At 47.2% G+C, this 17,543-nt stretch overlaps 1 protein-coding gene across 8 annotated transcripts in view; it reads left to right on the forward strand.

Annotated features, from left to right (window-relative positions):
- Positions 1-11,065, forward strand: part of EARS2 (glutamyl-tRNA synthetase 2, mitochondrial) — a 38,147-nt gene extending 27,082 nt beyond the window's left edge. For 3 of the 8 annotated variants that reach the window (XM_055232756.2, XM_055232758.2, XM_063612085.1), the window contains exons 6-9: positions 1,065-1,218; positions 1,330-1,460; positions 5,586-5,721; positions 6,525-8,960. In XM_055232756.2, the coding sequence (XP_055088731.1) occupies positions 1,065-1,218; positions 1,330-1,460; positions 5,586-5,721; positions 6,525-6,608 (505 nt within the window). In that variant the 3' untranslated portion in view covers positions 6,609-8,960. Of the gene's footprint in view, positions 1-1,064; positions 1,219-1,329; positions 1,461-5,585; positions 5,946-6,524; positions 8,961-8,994 lie in introns of those variants that run through there. The other 5 variants (XM_055232757.2, XM_063612084.1, XR_008649279.2 and 2 more) reach the window with 4 other exon arrangements.
- The last annotated feature ends 6,478 nt before the right edge of the window (positions 11,066-17,543 follow it).

Below are 17,543 nucleotides of genomic sequence, written 5' to 3' on the forward strand. Positions count from 1 at the left end.
AGGTTGCAGTGAGCCGAGATCACACCATTGCACTCCAGCCTGGGCAACAAGAGCAAAACTCCAACTCAAAAAAAAAAAAAGCCTCTTTCTATATATTTTAGTGGCTGGGTCTCGCCCTGTCACCCAAGCTGGAGTGCAGTGGTGACATCTCGGTTCACTGCAGCCTCAAACTCCCAGGCTGAAGTGATCCTTCCCCCCTCAGCCTCCAGAGTAGCTGAGTCTACAGGTGTGTACCACCACGCCAGGCTAATTTTGTTATTTTAAATTTTTTTTGTAGGGATGGCATCTTACTATGTTGCTAGGTTGGTCTTAAACTCCTGGCCTCAAGTGATCCTCCCTTCTTGGCCTCCTAAAGTTCTGGGATTAAGTGAGCCACTGCAACTGGCCAAAAGCTTCTCCAGGTGCAGCAGGACTGAGTGGTAGGTGACCTGGGAAGTGGAGGTTGCAGTGAGTGGAGATCGCACCTCTGCTCTCCAGCCAGGGTGACACAGCGAGGCTCCGTCTCAAAAATAAATAAACAAAAATAAAATGTCAGCTACTATTTTGAAAACATGGCTGGGCATGGTGGCCCACACCTGTAATCCTGGCACTTTGGGAGCCCAGCTGGGTAGATTGCTTGTTGCCCAGCCTGGACAACATAGCAAGACCTTGTCTGTACAAAAAACTAAAAAATTAGCTGGGCATGGTGATGTGTGTCTGTGGGCCCAGCTACTTGGGAGGGTGAGATGGGAGGATCGCTTGAGCCTAGAAGGTCTAGGCTGTAGTGAGCCGTGATCGTGGTACTGCACTCCAGCCTGGGCAACAGAGCAAGACTCTCAAAAACAAAAACTAAACCCCTGAAAACAAAGCATGTCTCCGAGTTGCTTGGGACTTTCAGGCTGTTTGTGACCTTAGTCACATCCCTTTCTTTTTATAAACGTGAAGAGAATTCTTCTAGCTTGGGAAAGGGAGGGCTCATGGGAACTGATATGTCATTCTTCCAACTTCACCCTTTCCCCAGGGGAGAGACAGTTTGGGTGGGTTGGGGTGTTGACAGCAGGGCAGCCCCTTGATTTCTTCCGCAGACTGCACCTCCAGCGGCTGGTGAGCAATGACAGTCAGAGGCACCAGCTGGTGGGGAAGCTGCAGGTCCTTGTGGAGGAGGCCTTTGGGAGCCAGCTGCAAAACAGGGATGTCCTCAACCCAGTCTACGTGGAGAGGATCCTCCTGCTGAGACAGGTGTGGTGTCAGGATTCTGGGAGGCTGAGGGAGGGGTTACTGGGTGCCTCAATTCCTCCTCCCTTCCAGAGCCCTGTCCCTAGTGCATTCAATGACTGCCTCCTTCCCCAGGGTCACATTTGCCGCCTGCAGGACTTGGTGTCCCCAGTGTACTCTTACCTGTGGACTCGCCCTGCAGTGGGTCGAGCACAGCTGGACGCCATCTCGGAGAAGGTGGATGTGATCGCCAAGCGTGTGCTGGGGTGAGTACCCGCAGGCTGAGCTCAGGGTTCCACACCCTCCTTCCCTCTCTCCGTCCCATGGCTCCCTTTCCTTCAGGGCTGGGCTGTTGGGGCCCCAGCACAACCCCATGGCCAGTGAAGAAGTGACCCTTCACTGGCTTTCGTTGGTGAGGAGGGCTTACCCGGAGGACCTGGGCTTTCCCTGGACATAGGCATGTGTTCACTGCTTGCACCAACCTGGTTGCATCCCAGCTCTGCCATGTACTCACCAGATTATGTCACCTTGCTCAGGTGGCTTCACTTTGGCCAAGTTACTGTACCTATTTGAGCTTCCTTTTCCTTCTCAGTAAGAGAGAGATGATGCTAATTCTTACTGTAACAGTAATAACTTTCAATTACAAACACAACCAAAGCTGGCTTAGGCAAGAGGAGAATGATTGCTTATGTAACTGCAGATGCTAGAAGAAGGGCTGCTTGAGGCACAGCTTAATGCAGGAGTCAGTACTGCTTTCCCTCTTTGCCTTTCCCCTTCTGCCCCTACTCCCCGATGCTGACCACTTTTCCTGCAGAGGCTCTGTATCAGGTAACTAGAGGGCAAGATTCTCTACCAGACAAAAGAAATGCCAGTGCATGTCCTTTGTGGAAGTACATTTCTCCATTATGTAGCAATCTGCAGGAAGCAGCTCAGGGCTCATCCTCCCACCTCAGCCTCTTTAGAAGCTGGGACTACAGGCACAGGCCACCACACCCAGCTAGTTTTTTTATTTTTTGTAGAGACAAGGTCTTGCCATGTTGCCCAAGCTGGTCTCAAACTCCTAGGCTCAAGTGATCTTCATGCCTCAGCCTCACAGAGTGCTGGGATTACAGGCGTGAGCCATGGTGCCTGGCCGGGACCTATTAGTTCTAATTCACCGGGATTCAGTGTCGTAACTGCCCATCTCCACCACGAGGTTGGATTTTAGATTTGCTCTGGGACTCCCTCTCGAGTCAGGAAAGCTGATACCCAAATGTTCAGGAGCTGCCAGATCACTAGAAATCCCTTCTGTGCCTATGCCATGGTTCTTAACTCTGAGCCAGCTCTAGCAGATCTGGAACTGCCATTGTTCCCGGCCTGGGGCCTGTCATTCTTTCATCAGCTCCTCGGCAGCCTGCTTCCCTGCAGTGCCATTGGGGAGAGTGTCTGCTTTTTTCCCACATTATATTTTATGTCTTCAGTATTTCATCTCCTGATTTTTGTAAATAAGGAGTACTCATGTGACCCAGTTAATAATTGTCTCAGTCCATGGGGTTGCTATAGCAAAATAACATAGACTGGCAGCTTCAACAACAGACATTTATTTCTCACAGATCTAGAGGCTAGAAGTCCAGGGTCAAGGTGCCGCCGATTCAGTGTCTGGTGAGGGCCTTGTTCCTGGGCCCTTCCCTTTTCCAGCCCTCCACTGTGTCCTCACGTGGTGGAGGGATGAGGGACCTCTCTGGGGTGTCTTTTATAAAGGCACTCATCTGTGCATGAGGGCTCTGCCCGCATTACCTGATCACCTCCCAAAGCCCACACCTTTGAATACTGTCCCCTTGGGGGTTAAAATTTGAACATATGAATTTAGGGGAACACAAACATTCAGAACATAGAGATGATGCAGTAAGAACGATCACCCTTGGCTGGGCGTGGTGGCTTACGCCTGTTATCCCAGCACTTTGGGAGGCCCAGGCGGGTGGATCACGAGGTCAGGAGATCAAGACCATCCTGGCTAACATGGTGAAACCCCGTCTCTACTTAAAGTACAAAAATTTAGCCAGGCGTAGTGGTGGGTGCCTATAGTCCCAGCTACTCGGGAGGCTGAGGCAGGAGAATGGCGTGAACCCGGGAGGCAGAGCTTGCAGTGAGCTGAGATCGTGCCACTGGACTCCAGCCTGGGCGACAGAGTGAGACTCCATCTCAAAAAAACAAAACAAAACAAAAAAAAAACAACAAAAGAAACGATCACCCTTGTCTGAAATTGAAACTCATCTGCTTCAGTGCTGACAGTTAGTAAGGAAATCTGTCTGCACCAAAAGGCTGTTTCTTCAAATCACTTATGAACCCAGTTCCCTGAGACGTAGTGGTCCATACTGAGTTGACTTTGGAATGCAGTTGCCTGGAACATGTTTGAGCAGGCAGGGTCAGAATTGGCATCACAGATCGTCTGCACCAGGAGATGTCCAGCCCCAGTTCCTCTTCAGTGTTTCCACTTTTGAATCTCCAGTAATAACTGAGGGGAGGTGGGACACTGTGGCTCGTGCCTGTAATCCCAGTATTCTGGGAGGGTGAATGGGGAGGATCACTTGAAGCCAGGAGTTTGAGACCAGCCTGGGCAACATAGCTTGACCCCATCTCTACAAAAAGTAAAAATAAAATTAGCCAGGCATGGTGGTGGGTGCCTGTGGTCCAAGCTGCTCAGGCAGCTGAGGTGGGAGGATCGTTTGAGCCCAGGAGTTTGAGGCTGCAGTGAGCTGTGATCGCACTACTGCATTCCAGCCTAGGTGACAGAGCAAGATCCTGTCTTAAAAAAAATAATAATTAATTATTTTTAAAAACTGAGAGGAACTGGGAAGTTGCAGTGAAATATACTCATCACCATCCTATTCCCATCTCTTGACTAACTCAGAATCAGGGCCAGGGCAAATTTTTGCAAGTCCAGCTCTAACTGAATGGAGAATTTCTCCTGAAACAAAAGCTTTTGGGGAGAGCATCTTACTCAGCTGGACTGCCAGGATGTGGGGGTTGGTTGCTGGCCCGTTGGAATCCTAGAGGCTTCAAGTTGTGGAAGAACGGCCATAGCAAGTTGGTGGCGGGGCTATTGCTGGAGCTGGGTGGGGTCTTCTGATTTCTTCTCTTCTTGGCTACGTCTCCAAAGAAGTCTCCCTCTACCAATCTTAAAGCTAGGTATTTCAGATAATTTCCCAGAAATTATCCATTCTATGTCAAATCTATTCCTAAGTTTCTTTTTTGTTGTGCCTGCAAGCAGAAGTGTTTCTTTTTAGATCCTTTTGTAATGTCTCAAAGCTCTTGATTGTACTTAACTAATTTTTAAAAATTTTAAATTCAAATACAAAATGTAATACTTGGCCGGGCATGGTGGCTCACGCCTTTAATCCTGCCTATAATCCCAGCACTTTGGGAGGCCAAGGTGGGCGGATCACCTGAGGTCAGGAGTTTGAGACCAGCCTGATCAACATGGTAAAACCCTGTCTCTACTAAAAATACAAAATTAGCTGGGCGTGGTGGCACGCACCTGTAATCCCAGCTACTTGGGAGGCTAAGGCAGGAGAATCGCTTGAACCCGGAAGATGGAGGTTGCAGTGAGCTGAGATCGTGCCATTGTACTCCAGCCTGGGCAACAGAGCAAGACTCCATCTCAAAAAAAAAAAAAAAAGTAATATTTCTGAGTATTTATCATGTGTTCAGGCACTTGGTGCTTTATAAGGGTTAACTCTCTACAATAGCCCTGTGCAGGACAGATACTATTATTATTATTATTTTTTTTATTTTGAGACAAAGTCTCGCTCTGTCACCCAGGCTATAGTGCAATAGTGCGATCTTGGCTCACTGCAACCTCCTCCTCCTGGGTTCAAGCAATTTTCCTGCCTCAGCCTCCTGAGTAGCTGGGACTGCAGGCACCCGCCACCATCCCTGGCTAATGTTTTTGTATTTTTAGTAGAGATGGGGTTTTACTGTGTTGGCCAGGTTGGTCTCGAACTCCTGACCTCAAGTGATCTGCCTGCCTCAGCCTCCCAAAGTGCTGGGATTACAGGCGTGAGCCACTGTGCCAGCCTCAGATACTATTATTCTCCCCACTTTACAGATGAGAAAACTGAGGCATAAAGATTGCATGACACAGAGGTAGCAATGAGTAAAGCCTCTTATGGCACCTCTTACCTCCTGCATTGTGACCACTGGTTTCTCTGTTTGTGGTCCCTTGGTGGTTTTTCCTTCCCAACCTGGATAAGGGAGAAAGTGGTCGATATCTTCTTCACCTCCCTCAAAACAGGCTTGAACATTGGTTGTGCTGCTCGTACTGTAGCTGATCAATAACCTTCTGAAGCCCTTCCTCCCACCCACTTGCCATTGGCCCATGCAGGCCCTGTAAACCAGCCCTCTTCTTCTAGGCTTCTAGAAAGATCTGGTATGAGCTTAACTCAGGATATGCTGAATGGAGAACTGAAGAAGCTATCAGAAGGTCTGGAAGGCACCAAGTACAGTAATGTGATGAAACTCCTCCGGGTGGCCCTCAGTGGACAGCAGGTGAGGCAGGGACATGGGTTGGATTGTTCCCTGGAGCCCCTCATTGATCCTTTGAACTTACGTTTCCTCGCAGGCACTGAGCTTAATATTGAGTATACAAAGATGAATGAAACGTGATGACTCCCCTTGTTCAGTCAATCAACAGACACTATTGAGTACCTACTATATGCAAGCATTGTGTTAGGTACAGTGAATACAGTATAGAATGAAACACGCATACATAATCTCTGCCTCCATGGGGTTTGCAGTTTATTGGGGATAACAGACCTAGCAACAGCTTACTTAATATGGGAAAAACAGGCCAGGCACGGTGGCTCACACCTGTATTCCCAGCACTTTGGGAGGCCTAGGCAGGTGGATCACCTGAGGTCAGGAGTTTGAGACCAGCCTGGACAACATGGTGAAACCTTGTCTCTACTAAAAATACAAAAATTAGCTGGGTGTGGTGGTGCACCTATAATCCCAGCTGCTTGGGAGGGTGAGGCACGAGAATTGCCTGAACCTGGGAGGCAGAGGTTGCAGTGAGCCAAGATCGCACCATTGCATTCCAGCCTGGGCGATAGAGTGAGACTCCATCTCAAAAAAAAAAAAAAAAAAGGGACGGGGGGTGGGGGTGGCGGTTGGGGGAGAAACAGGCTCTTAGGACCCATCCTTGTCCAGGGAAGTAACACAAGCACTGGTCCTCAGAACACAGGCAGCAGTGTGGGGGCTGGCCTGTGAATAATTTCTGCAGACTGAGGCTGAGCTTCAGTTCTATAGGCAGTTTAAGGTAGTAAGGCAATATTTGCTCTTTTTGTTCTTAGCAAGGACCTCCTGTAGCTGAGATGATGTTGTCCTTGGGACCAAAGGAAGTGCGGGAACGGATCCAGAAGGTGGTTTCCAGCTAGGGAGAGGATGTGTCGGGCAGTGGAGATCGCCCTAAGAACCTGTGAGCTTAGAAACAGCTTTCAGAGACCAGAAGGAGGCCTGGGGCCCGTCGGGAAGTTTGCCGGAGGAACTAAGAGTGGAAACAATCTCTGACTGCACACAAGTGCATTTGTGGATCCACCACAGGCCCGTTCTTGTCAGTTGGCTGGGGAAGCCCAACCCATCTAACCTCCTGGACTCTGGAAAGGCATTCTCCGGGTCTGGTTTCTCACACATTACACAGCAGTGGTTCGGAGTTAGTTCACAGAAAAGCTAACATCCTGGAACAGTGCAGAAGGCTTGGGTTTCAGTTTGCTAGGGCCCCCATAACAAAATGCCACAGAAGCAGGTGGTTTAAATAACAGAGATTTATTTTCTCACATTTGGAGGCTAGAAGTTCAAGATCAAGGTGTCAGCAGGCCTGGTTTCTCCTAAAGGCCTCTTTTCGTGGCTTGCAGACAGCTATCTTCTCACTGTGTCCTTGTGCGGTCTTCCCTCCATGCACACACATCTCTGGTTTCATTATGTGCCCAACGTTCCTCTTCTAAGAACACCAGTCGGACTGGATTTTAACTTTAACCAGCCTAATTTAACTTAGTCACCTCTTTAAATGCGCAATCTCCAAGTACAGTCTCATTCTGAGGTGCTGGGGGTTTCTCAGTGTAAGAATTTAGGGGGACACAATTCAGCCCATAGCAGCTGGGCAGCGGGACTCATGGGTCCCAGTTCTCAGGCCCCAAAGACTCAGAGCAGCAAAGGATATGTGACACAAGCAGGGCTGAACTGGACACCAGACTTTCTTTGGGGTTGTAAAAGGAGAAGTGTGACTCCACTGCCAAGGGTAAGCACTCTTGTCTTATGCTACCCTTTATTCTTGAACCTTGGGGCAGACTGTCTCCCTTCCCTAAACGTCATCTGTTCCATTTTTCCAGTCTTCCAGACCTGGTCCTTGGACTGGAGACCTTCACCCTGCCTATTTTGTGGCTTTCTCTTCAAATCCACCTCTTCCTTCCTCCATGACTTATAAGTCATCATCTCTGCTGGTTTCTGAAATGAGATATGCTTCTTGGGGTCTTCAGTGAAGAGGAATAGCAAGTGAAAGGAGGATGGTGGTAGGGTACATGAACCCCTACCAGGCTTCTAGGCTTCCCCTGCATGGCAGCCAGCCTCTAAGTTGGCCCCCAACCATCCCTGCCTTCTTCTATTCACACCCTTGTGTGGTTCTTTCCCACACTGAATAGGCCTGACTTGTGTAACCACTACGCTATTGAAGAAATGAGAGTTTGCTTTCTGAGGGTAAGTCATAAAATACATCATGGCTTCTGTCTTGTTTTCTTTGATCGCTTACTTTGGGGGAAGCCAGCTTCCAGGTCATGAAAATACTCAAGCAGCCTTATGAGGTGCTCCACATGACAAGGGATCGAGGCCTCCCACCAATAGCCATGGGAGTGTGCCATCTTGGAAGCCCATCCTCCAATTCCAGCCAAGCATTCACATGACCGCAGTCCTGGCTGATCTTGCTTGTGACCTGTATGGGAGACCCTAAGCCAGAACCACTCAGAGAAGCTGCTCTGGAATTTCAGATACACGTGAACTGTGAGATAGTAAACGTTTATTGTTTAAAGCTACTTGGTTTGGGGATAATTTGCGTTCCAGCAGTAGACAATAAGTTTATTTTGTCTAGGGGAGTGGAAAGGCAATTACAGAGTTTGTTGAGCCCCATAGAGTCCTAGTCTTTGCTTAAAGAATATACCAGTTCTTTCTAATACAGAATCCATTAAGTTCGTTGGTTGCAAACAATAGAAACCAACTCTGCCTCACTTATGTTTATTGGAGGCCATAAGAGAGCCACAGCATCTACCGAAAAGCCAAAAAAACAGGTCTTGGAAAAGACAGGAACTGGCTACAGGAGCTAATGGCCAGTCTTGTCTGAGTTCTTTGATGGCGACACATGAACTACAACCGTTTTGTTGTTGTTAATTTCTCCATGTTTTCCCCTCAGCTTTGGATGACTCTGCTCAAGGTTCAGATTCTGAGGAGCAAGTATCTGTTGGGCTAACTGAGGTGCTGCTACCATTCCTTGGCCAGTAATAGGTAGTTTCACAGGGATTATATGCAAGGCAGGAAAAGTTGTTCCCAAGGAAAACTAGGGAGCTTTCTCCAGAAGAAGATGTAATGGCAGAAACAACAGGTGGTTGACCACAGAAGGGGACAATAATAACAATATTTATAATTTATCGTGCACTTACATGAGCCTCACCCTCTCCCAGGTGTCAGATAATGCTCGTAAATGCCTTAGTCCATCATCTCAGTAAATTTTTTTTATAACACTATGAGAGAAGCAGTATTTTTTTTTTTCTGTTACAGATATGGAAACCGAGGCTCTGAAAAGTTAACTAAAACTTCCAAGGTTATAGTACGAGGCAAAATCAAGATTTAAACTCAGATCTGTGCCGATCCAGAGTCCAAGCTTAACTCTGATCTACTGAGTGTTGTCAGCGCATCTGTTTCGTAAGACATTAAGAATGGTTACAAGGAGCTCTTTGGCTCATGGTCAAGTGAGTGTTTTTAACAAAGTGAGTGGTCAAAATACTAAGTCGATTCCGGTATATCTACAACATGGATGAACCTCTAGGACTTTATGCTAAATGAAATGTTAGTCACAAAAGGACAAATACTTCCTAACGCTTTGTGAGGCAAAGGTGGCAGGCTTGTCAAAGGCCAGGAGTTTGAGACCAGCCTGGGCAACATAGTGAGATCCTGTCTCTACAAAAAATTTAAAAATTAGCCAGGTAAGGTGACATATGCCTGTAGTCCCAGCTACTTGGGAGACTAAGGTAGGTGGATCAGTTGAGCTGAGGAGTTAAGGCTGCAGTGAGCTATGAATGTACCACTGCACTCTAGCCTGGGCAACACAGCAAGATCCTGTGTGTAAAAAAAAAATGAATAAAATAAAGTTGAAAGGATAGATACTGTAAGATTCTACTTAATCGAATTACTTAAAATAATCAAAATTATAGAGGCAGAAAGTAGGATGGTGGTTGTCAGACTTGGGGAGGCAGAAATGGGAAGTTACTGTTTAGGGTATAGAGTTTCAGTTATACAAGATGAAGTTACAGGGGTCAATGGTGGTGATAATTGCACAACATAAAGATATGTAATGCCACTGAACTGTAATTTAAAAATGATGGAGATGGTAAATTTTATGTTTTTCTGTATTTTACCACAGTTTTTAAAAAATACTAAATTAGAGCTGGGCCCGGTGGCTCACACCTAGAATCTCAACATTTTGGGAGGCCAAGGCAGGCAGATCACTTGAGGCCGGGAGTTCAAGACCAGCCTGGCCAACATGGTGAAACCCCATCTCTACTAAAAGTACAAAAATTAGCCAGGTGTGGTGGCACAAACCTATAATCCCAGCTACTTGGGTGGCTGAGGCACAGGAATTACTTGAACCCCCCAGAATGGAAGGTTGCAGTGAGCCGAGATCACACCATTGTACTCCAGCCTGGGGAACAGAGCGACACTCTGTCTCAAAAAAAAATTAATAAAAAAGCGAAATGAATAAAGCTGTTGCTGCTTCCTCAAGTGAAGTGTGCTGTGCTATCTTGAAAGCAGCTCCAGACATCTGTCTTCTGTTTGGGGGTTTTGCTCAGGATCAGTAAGACTGGTTTTTGTTTTGTTTTGTTTTTTTTAAGAGGATGTTTCTCTGTTGCCCACCCAGACTGGAGTGCAGTGGCACAATTATAGCTCACTGCAGCTCTAACTCCTGGGCTCAAGAGATCCTCCTATCTCAGCCTCTTGAGTAGCTGGAATCACAGGTGCATGCCACCACACCTGGCTAAGTAAAAGTGTTTGAAGGAATTTCATACATTTTAAATAACCTCAAGCCCATCCCCGGTGTTTTGAGAGTATAGTGCAGCGGTGAAGGGCACAGAGGCTGTCTAGATTCAGAAACATTCTGCCCCTTATTCACATGTGACTTTCTGTATCTCAATTTCCTTGTTTGTAAAATAGGAATAAGAATTGTACCCGTCTCAAAGAGTTGTAAGGATTGGAATAGATAACATATACGAAGTTCTTTTTTTTGAGACATAGTTTCACTCTTGTTGCCCAGGCTGGCATGCAATGGCATGATCTTGGCTCACTGAAACCTCCACTTCCCAGGTTCAAGTGATTTTCCTGCCTCAGCCTCCCAAGTAGCTGGGATTACAGGCATGTGTCATGTGCTGCCATAGCCAGCTAATTTTGTATTTTTAGTAGAGACGGAGTTTCTCCATGTGGATCAGGCTGGTCTCCAACTGCCGACCTCAGGTGATCCGCACGCCTCGGCCTCCCAAAGTTCTGGGATTACAGGCATGAGCCACCACGCTTGGCAACATATATGAAGTTCTTAGAACATTGCATGGCATTTAATAAATGTTAGGTATCACTATCACCATTATTTTCATCCTTAGAAACAGTGATCTTGGTGGCAATGCGTAGAAACACACTCAGACTAACTGAAACCATGAAAGGAATTTATTGGAAAAATTAGGACTCTCACAGATCTAAAGGGCAAGACTTCCAACTGGACCTCACAAGAGAATGGAATCTGTACCTAGAAACCTGTTGGGACCAAAGGCAGCCACTCGGCCCTCTGAGATGGCACAGTTTGTAACATTCACCCCTCTTTGTGTCTGTTCCCTTTGTTTTCCCTCTGCAGGCTGCCTTTCTCTTTATCTCTGCAGTTGGCCAACAACTGCCCCAGCCCTGAAGCTAAATCATCTCTCTTCTACACCACCAATTAAATAACCAATATTCCACATACAAATTTGCAGGGGAGAATCTGATTGGCCTAGCCTGGGTCAGGTGTCTACCCCTGGTCCAATCAGCTGTGGTCAGTGGGAGTCATATTCTATGATCATGGCTGCAGGTGACTCACTTCAGTGAGTGGGAAACCAGTTCCTTCCCCTGAGCGTGTTGTTTTTCAGTGTTGTTTAGAGTATCCTTTCCAGCCGGGTGCGGTGGCTCACGCTTTTAATCTCAGCACTTTGGGAGGCCGAGGCGGGCGGATCACGAGGTCAGGAGATCGAGACCACGGTGAAACCCTGTCTCTACTAAAAATACAAAAAATTTAGCCGGGTGTGGTGGCGGGCGCCTGTAGTCCCAGCTACTCGGAGAGGCTGAGGCAGGAGAATGGCGTGAACCCGGGAGGCGGAGCTTGCAGTGAGCCAAGATCGCGCCACTACACTCCAGCCTGGGCGACAGAGCGACTCCGTCTCAAAAAAAAAAAAAAAAAAAGTATCCTTTCCAGGTCTGGGCACGGTGGCTCACGCATGTAATCCCAGCGCATTGGGAGGCCAAGGCCAGTGGATCACTTGAGCCCCGGAGTTCGAGACCAACCTAGAAAACATGGTGAAACCCCGTTTCTACAAAAAATGCAAAAATTAGTGGTGTGTAGTGATGCACACCTGTAATCCCAGCTACTGGAGTGGCTGAGGTGAGAGGATCACTTGAGCCCAGGGAGGTGGAGGCTGCAGTGAGCCAGGATAGTGCCACTGTACCCCAGCCAGGGTGACAGAGCAAGACTGTCTCAAAAAAAAGACAGTATCCTTTCTAGAAAATTACATTTTTATAGCCAAATTTGGAATCCCATTCATACTGCCTTTATCCTACTTTATTTTTGCCTTCGTAGTACTTTTTACTATATGAAATTATATATTTTATTTGTACATATTTACTCTCTATCTTACTCAAAAGAATATGAGATTATGGCAGGAAGGAAGTCTGTCTTTTAGTATAACCACAGCACCTGGCACGTTGACAGATACATAGTAAGGGTCAAGATCTCGTGATGAAAAAAGTGTTTGAGGACTATATTAGTAAGATCAGTTTCTTCAGAAGTGGCACTCATCAGCTGGTCTAACTGCCAGACTCTAACAGTTACCAGTATCACTTCCATTTAAGCGGGGAAATCTTTCCTCTTTTGCAAGATTTGCCAGTATAATTAGCAGTCCAGTCTGTTGCCTGTAATTTGCATTGAATCCAGCTATCTGGGAGAGACTACCTTTGACAAAGCTTAGAAGTGAAGGGTGGGGACAGATGACGGACATGTGTTTAGTGGGGACTAAAATTAGAAGTTGTTGGCTGGGTGTGGTGGCTCACTCCTGTAATCCCAGCACTTTGGGAGGCCGATGGGGGAGGATCGTTTGAGCACAGGAGTTTAAGACCAGCCTGGGCAACATGGTGAAATGCCCCCCTATCTTTACAAAAAAATACAGAAATTAGCTGAGCATTGTGGTGAGCACTTGTGGTCTCAGCTACTTGAGAGGCTGAGGCGGGAGGATAGCTGGAGCCCAGGAAGTCAAGGCAGCAGTGAGCTGTGTTTGTGTCGCTGTACTCCATCCCAGGTGACAGAGTGAGACTCTGTCTCAAAAAATATAAATGTCAGCCAGGCGTGGTGGCTCATGCCTGTAATCCTAGCACTTTGGGAGGTGAAGGCAGGTGGATCATGAGGCCAGGAGTTTGAGACCAGCCTGGCCAACATGGTGAAACGCCGTCTCTACTAAAAATAAAAAAATTAGCCAGGCATGGTGGTGCACACCTGTAATCCCAACTACTCAGGAGGCTGAGGCAGGAGAATCGCTTGAACCCGGGAGGCAGAGGTTGTAGCGAGCTGGGATCGCAACACTGCACTCCAGCCTGGGTGACAGACTCCATCTCAAAAAATAAAAATAAATAAATAAATAGATAGATAGGCCAGGCGTGGTGGCTCACGCCTGTAATCCCAGCATTTTGGGAGGCCGAGGCAGGCAGACCACGAGGTCAGATCAAGACCATCCTGGCTAACACAGTGAAACCCTGTCTCTACTAAAAACACAAAAAATTAGCCAGATGTGGTGGCATGCACCTGTGGTCCCAGCTACTCGGGAGGCTGAGGCAGGAGAATCACTTGAACCCAGGAGGCAGAAGTTGCAGTGAGCCAAGATCGCGCCACTACACTCCAGCCTAGGTGACACAGTGAGACTCTGTCTCAAAAAATAATAATAAATAAATGTCTATTTGTTTTGAAGTTAATATTTGTATCTTATGATAAAATGTCCTGCCTTCCGTGGGACCAGCATAATGAATATTTAGAAAACAAAGACCCTCTGAGTAATAGAAGGGCCCAGAAGCAGAAACATTTTACTCTGTTTAGGCCTGTCATGGGGCTTTATAGACTAAGTGACCTTTGAACTGGGTTCTGAGGGATGAGTAGGAGTTTCCCAGGTAGATGTGGGTTGGAAGGACATTCCAAGGAGAGGGATGAAAAATAAAGCTTCACAAAGTTGATCAGAACTGGACCAAGGGTAGGAGTCAGGGGAGAGGTAGAAGTGGCTGCTGAGAAACCAGGCAGATGTGAGATCCAAATAATAAAACCCAGATTCAATAGAAAAAAATTAGCTGGGCATGGTGGCATGTGCCTATAGTCCCACCTACTAGGGAGGCTGAGGCAGGAGGATCACTTGAGCCCAGGAAGTCAAGGCTGCAGTGAGCTGTGATTGCATCACTGCACTCCAGCCTGGGCAACAGAGCAATAAATCTTAAATAAGATTTATTATCCTACTTAGCAGGAAGTTCATTGGTAAGGTGGGCTGCAGGGTTGGTTAATTACACATGTGGTGACATCAGTGAGGGCCCAGGGTCCTTCTCTCTCTCCACCCTCCTGGCCACAGCATCTGCAGCAGACACAGTTGGCTGCCTGCAGCAGTCAGGCCTCTGCACTTCCTCCTTCATGTTTGCTGGGGAGAGGGTGGCTTTCTATGGCTGTCTCCCAACAGCAAGGAAACTCCTAAGTACCCTCCCTCTACTCAGCTTCCAAATTTTCAGCCATCCCTGCTGGGGAAGTGAGGGTCTCCATAAATCAGTCAGATCCAGAGCTGGAGATGAAGGGGGTCTGCGTGTCCCTGAGGTGCATGGCCAGGTGGGGAGTGGCAGGCACCTCAGCAAAGTTGGGGTTCAGTTAATGAAGGCAAGGAGTTGGGTCTTCATAAGGAGGGAGGTGCAGAGCCATTGAAATGTTTTAGGCAGGGAAATGACATGAGCAGATTTGTGGTTTTTGAAAGGTCACTCTGGCAACTATGCCAAAGAGAAACTTAAGCAGGAGCAGATGGAAGCAAGAAGCCCCAGTAGGAGAAGATTGGAAAATGAGGCACAGAAAAGGGCTATTTTCATGGCAAAGCCATGTTCTCTCATGACGGCCTCTAAGGGCCTAGGTTAGGCTTCTCCAGAGAAACAGAACCAACAGGATATATATCTAGTAAGAGAGATTTATTATTAGGTAGTGCCTCACCAAATTATAGAAGCTGAAAAGGCCAAGTGTGGTGGCTCATGCCTGTAATCCCAGCACTTTAGGAAAACGAGGCAAGAGGATTGCTTGAACCCAGGAGTTCAAGACCAGTCTGGGCAACATAGTAAGACCCCATCTTTACAAAAAATAGAAAAAAAAATTGGCTGGGCATGGTGGTGTGTGCCTATAGTCCCACCTATTAGGGAGGCTGAGGCGGGAGGACCACTTGAATCCAGGAAGTTGAGGCTGCAGTGGGCTGTAATTGTACCACTGCACTGGGCAACAGAGCAAGACCCTGTCTCAAAAAAAGAAATAGGTCAGAGGTGATGGCTTATGCCTGTAATTGTAATCCTAGCACTATGGGAGGCAAAGATGGGAGGATACTTGAACCCAGGAGTTGGAGGCTGCAAGTGACCTATGATTGTGCCACTGCACTCCAGCATGGGCAACAGAGCTAGACTCTGTCTCTAGAAAAAATAAAAATTGATAGAGAAGCTGAAAAGTCAAGGCCGGGTGCGGTGGCTCACGCTTGTAATCCCAGCACTTTGGGAGGCCGAGGAGGGCGGATCAAGAGGTCAGCAGATCGAGACCACGGTGAAACCCCGTCTCTACTAAAAATACAAAAAAATTAGCCGGGCGTGGTGGCGGGCACCTGTAGTCCCAGCTACTCAGAGAGGCTGAGGCAGGAGAATGGCGTGAACCCAGGAGGCGGGGCTTGCAGTGAGCCGAGATTGCGCCACTCACTCCAGCCTGGGCGACAGAGCGAGACTCCGTCTCAAAAAAAAAAAAAAAGAGAAGCTGAAAAGTCATCTGATCTGCTTGTGCAAGCTGGAGACCCAGGAAAGCCAGTGGTGTAGTTGAAGGGCCTGAAAGCTGGAGAGCCAGTGGTGTAGATTCCAATCCAAACCCGAATGCCTGAAATCCAGGAGTGCCAAGGACAGAAGATTGGTATTTCAGCTTAAGCTGTGTGTTAGTCTGTCATTGTGTTGCTGTAAAGAAATATCAGAGGCTGGGTAATTTATTTTTAATTTTAATTTTTTTTTTTTTTTTTTTTTTTTGCAGGCTGGAGTGCAGTGGTGCAATCTCAGCTCACTGAAGCCTCCACCTCCTGGGTTCACACGATTCTCCGGTCTCAGCCTCCTGAGTAGCTGGGATTACAGGCACACACCACCACGCCCAGCTAATTTTTGTATTTTTAGTAGAGAAGGGGTTTTGTCATGTTGGCCAGGCTGATCTTGAACTCCCAAAGTGCTGGGATTACAGGCATGAGCCACCATGCCTGGCCTTTTAATTTTTTTTGTTTTTGTAGAGAAGGGTGTCATTATGTTGCCCAGGCTGATCTTGAACCCCTGGGCTCAAGCAATCTTCCTATCTGAGCCTCCCAAGTGGCTGAGACTACAGGCACTTGCACCACCACACCCAGCTGATACATATATATATATATATATATATATATATATATATATATATATATATAAAATCTCTTTTAGATTAAGAAAAAAAAAATCCATGAAGTAGGCACTTAACCCTTATTTCTTAGATGAAAACAACATAGTTCTAATCACAATGCCTGCACACCCAACCACTACATTAAACTGCTCAACCACTTCCTACCCACTTAGCCTTTATCCTTTCTGTTGTGGTCTCCAGACCATCAGCATCAATGTCAGCTGCAGATTTATTACAAAGACAAATTCTGGGGCCTCATTCCAGACCTACTAGATCTGAAACTGCGGCGGGGCCCTGCAATTTGCAACAAACCCTCCAGGTGATTCTGACACATGCTAGTTTGAAAACCATTGATCTAGATGTTGTGGGACATCTATACCTTACATCTTTCCTCACCTCTCCAAAGGGTCATGGCCAACACTCCTATAACAAAAGACGGGTTAAGACCGGGTATGGTGGCTCATGCCTGTAATCCCAGCACTTTGGGAGGATTGCTTGAGCCCAGGAGTTTGAGACCAGCCTGGGTAACATGGTGAGACCTTACCTCTACAAAACTAAATAAATTAGCTGGGAGTGGTGGTGTGTGTGCCTGTCATCCCAGCTACTCTCTGAGGACTGAGGTTGCGAAGATCATTTGAGCCTGGGAGGTCAAGGCTGCAGTGAGCTCTGGTGGTGCCACGGAACTCCAGCCTGGTTGACAGAGCAAGACCCTGTCTTAAAAAAAAAAGGCTCACGAGAAAAGCGTAACAGATTTATTTAATTAAAGTTTTATAGGCCGGGCACAGTGACTTACTTTTGTAATCCCAGCATTTTGGAAGGCTGAGATGGGCAGATCATTTGAGGTCAGGAGTTCAAGACCAGCTTGGCCAACATGGTGAAATACCATGTCTACAAAAAAATTACAAAATTAGCCAGGCGCGGTGGCAGGTGCTTGTAATCCCAGCTACTCGGGAAACTGAGGCAGGAGAATTGATTGAACCTGGGAGGCAGAGGTTGCAGCGAGCCAAGATCGAGCCACTGCACTCCAGCCTGGGCGACAGGACTTCATCAAAAAAAAAAAAGTTTTATGTTGACATGGGAGCTTTCAGAAATAAAGACGGAGGGAAGGCTGTCTACTTTTATGCTTAGGTTTGATGACCAACAGCCAGGTAGAAAT

This window comes from Symphalangus syndactylus, chromosome 11 (assembly GCF_028878055.3).
Source record: "Symphalangus syndactylus isolate Jambi chromosome 11, NHGRI_mSymSyn1-v2.1_pri, whole genome shotgun sequence".
NCBI lineage: Eukaryota > Metazoa > Chordata > Mammalia > Primates > Hylobatidae > Symphalangus > Symphalangus syndactylus.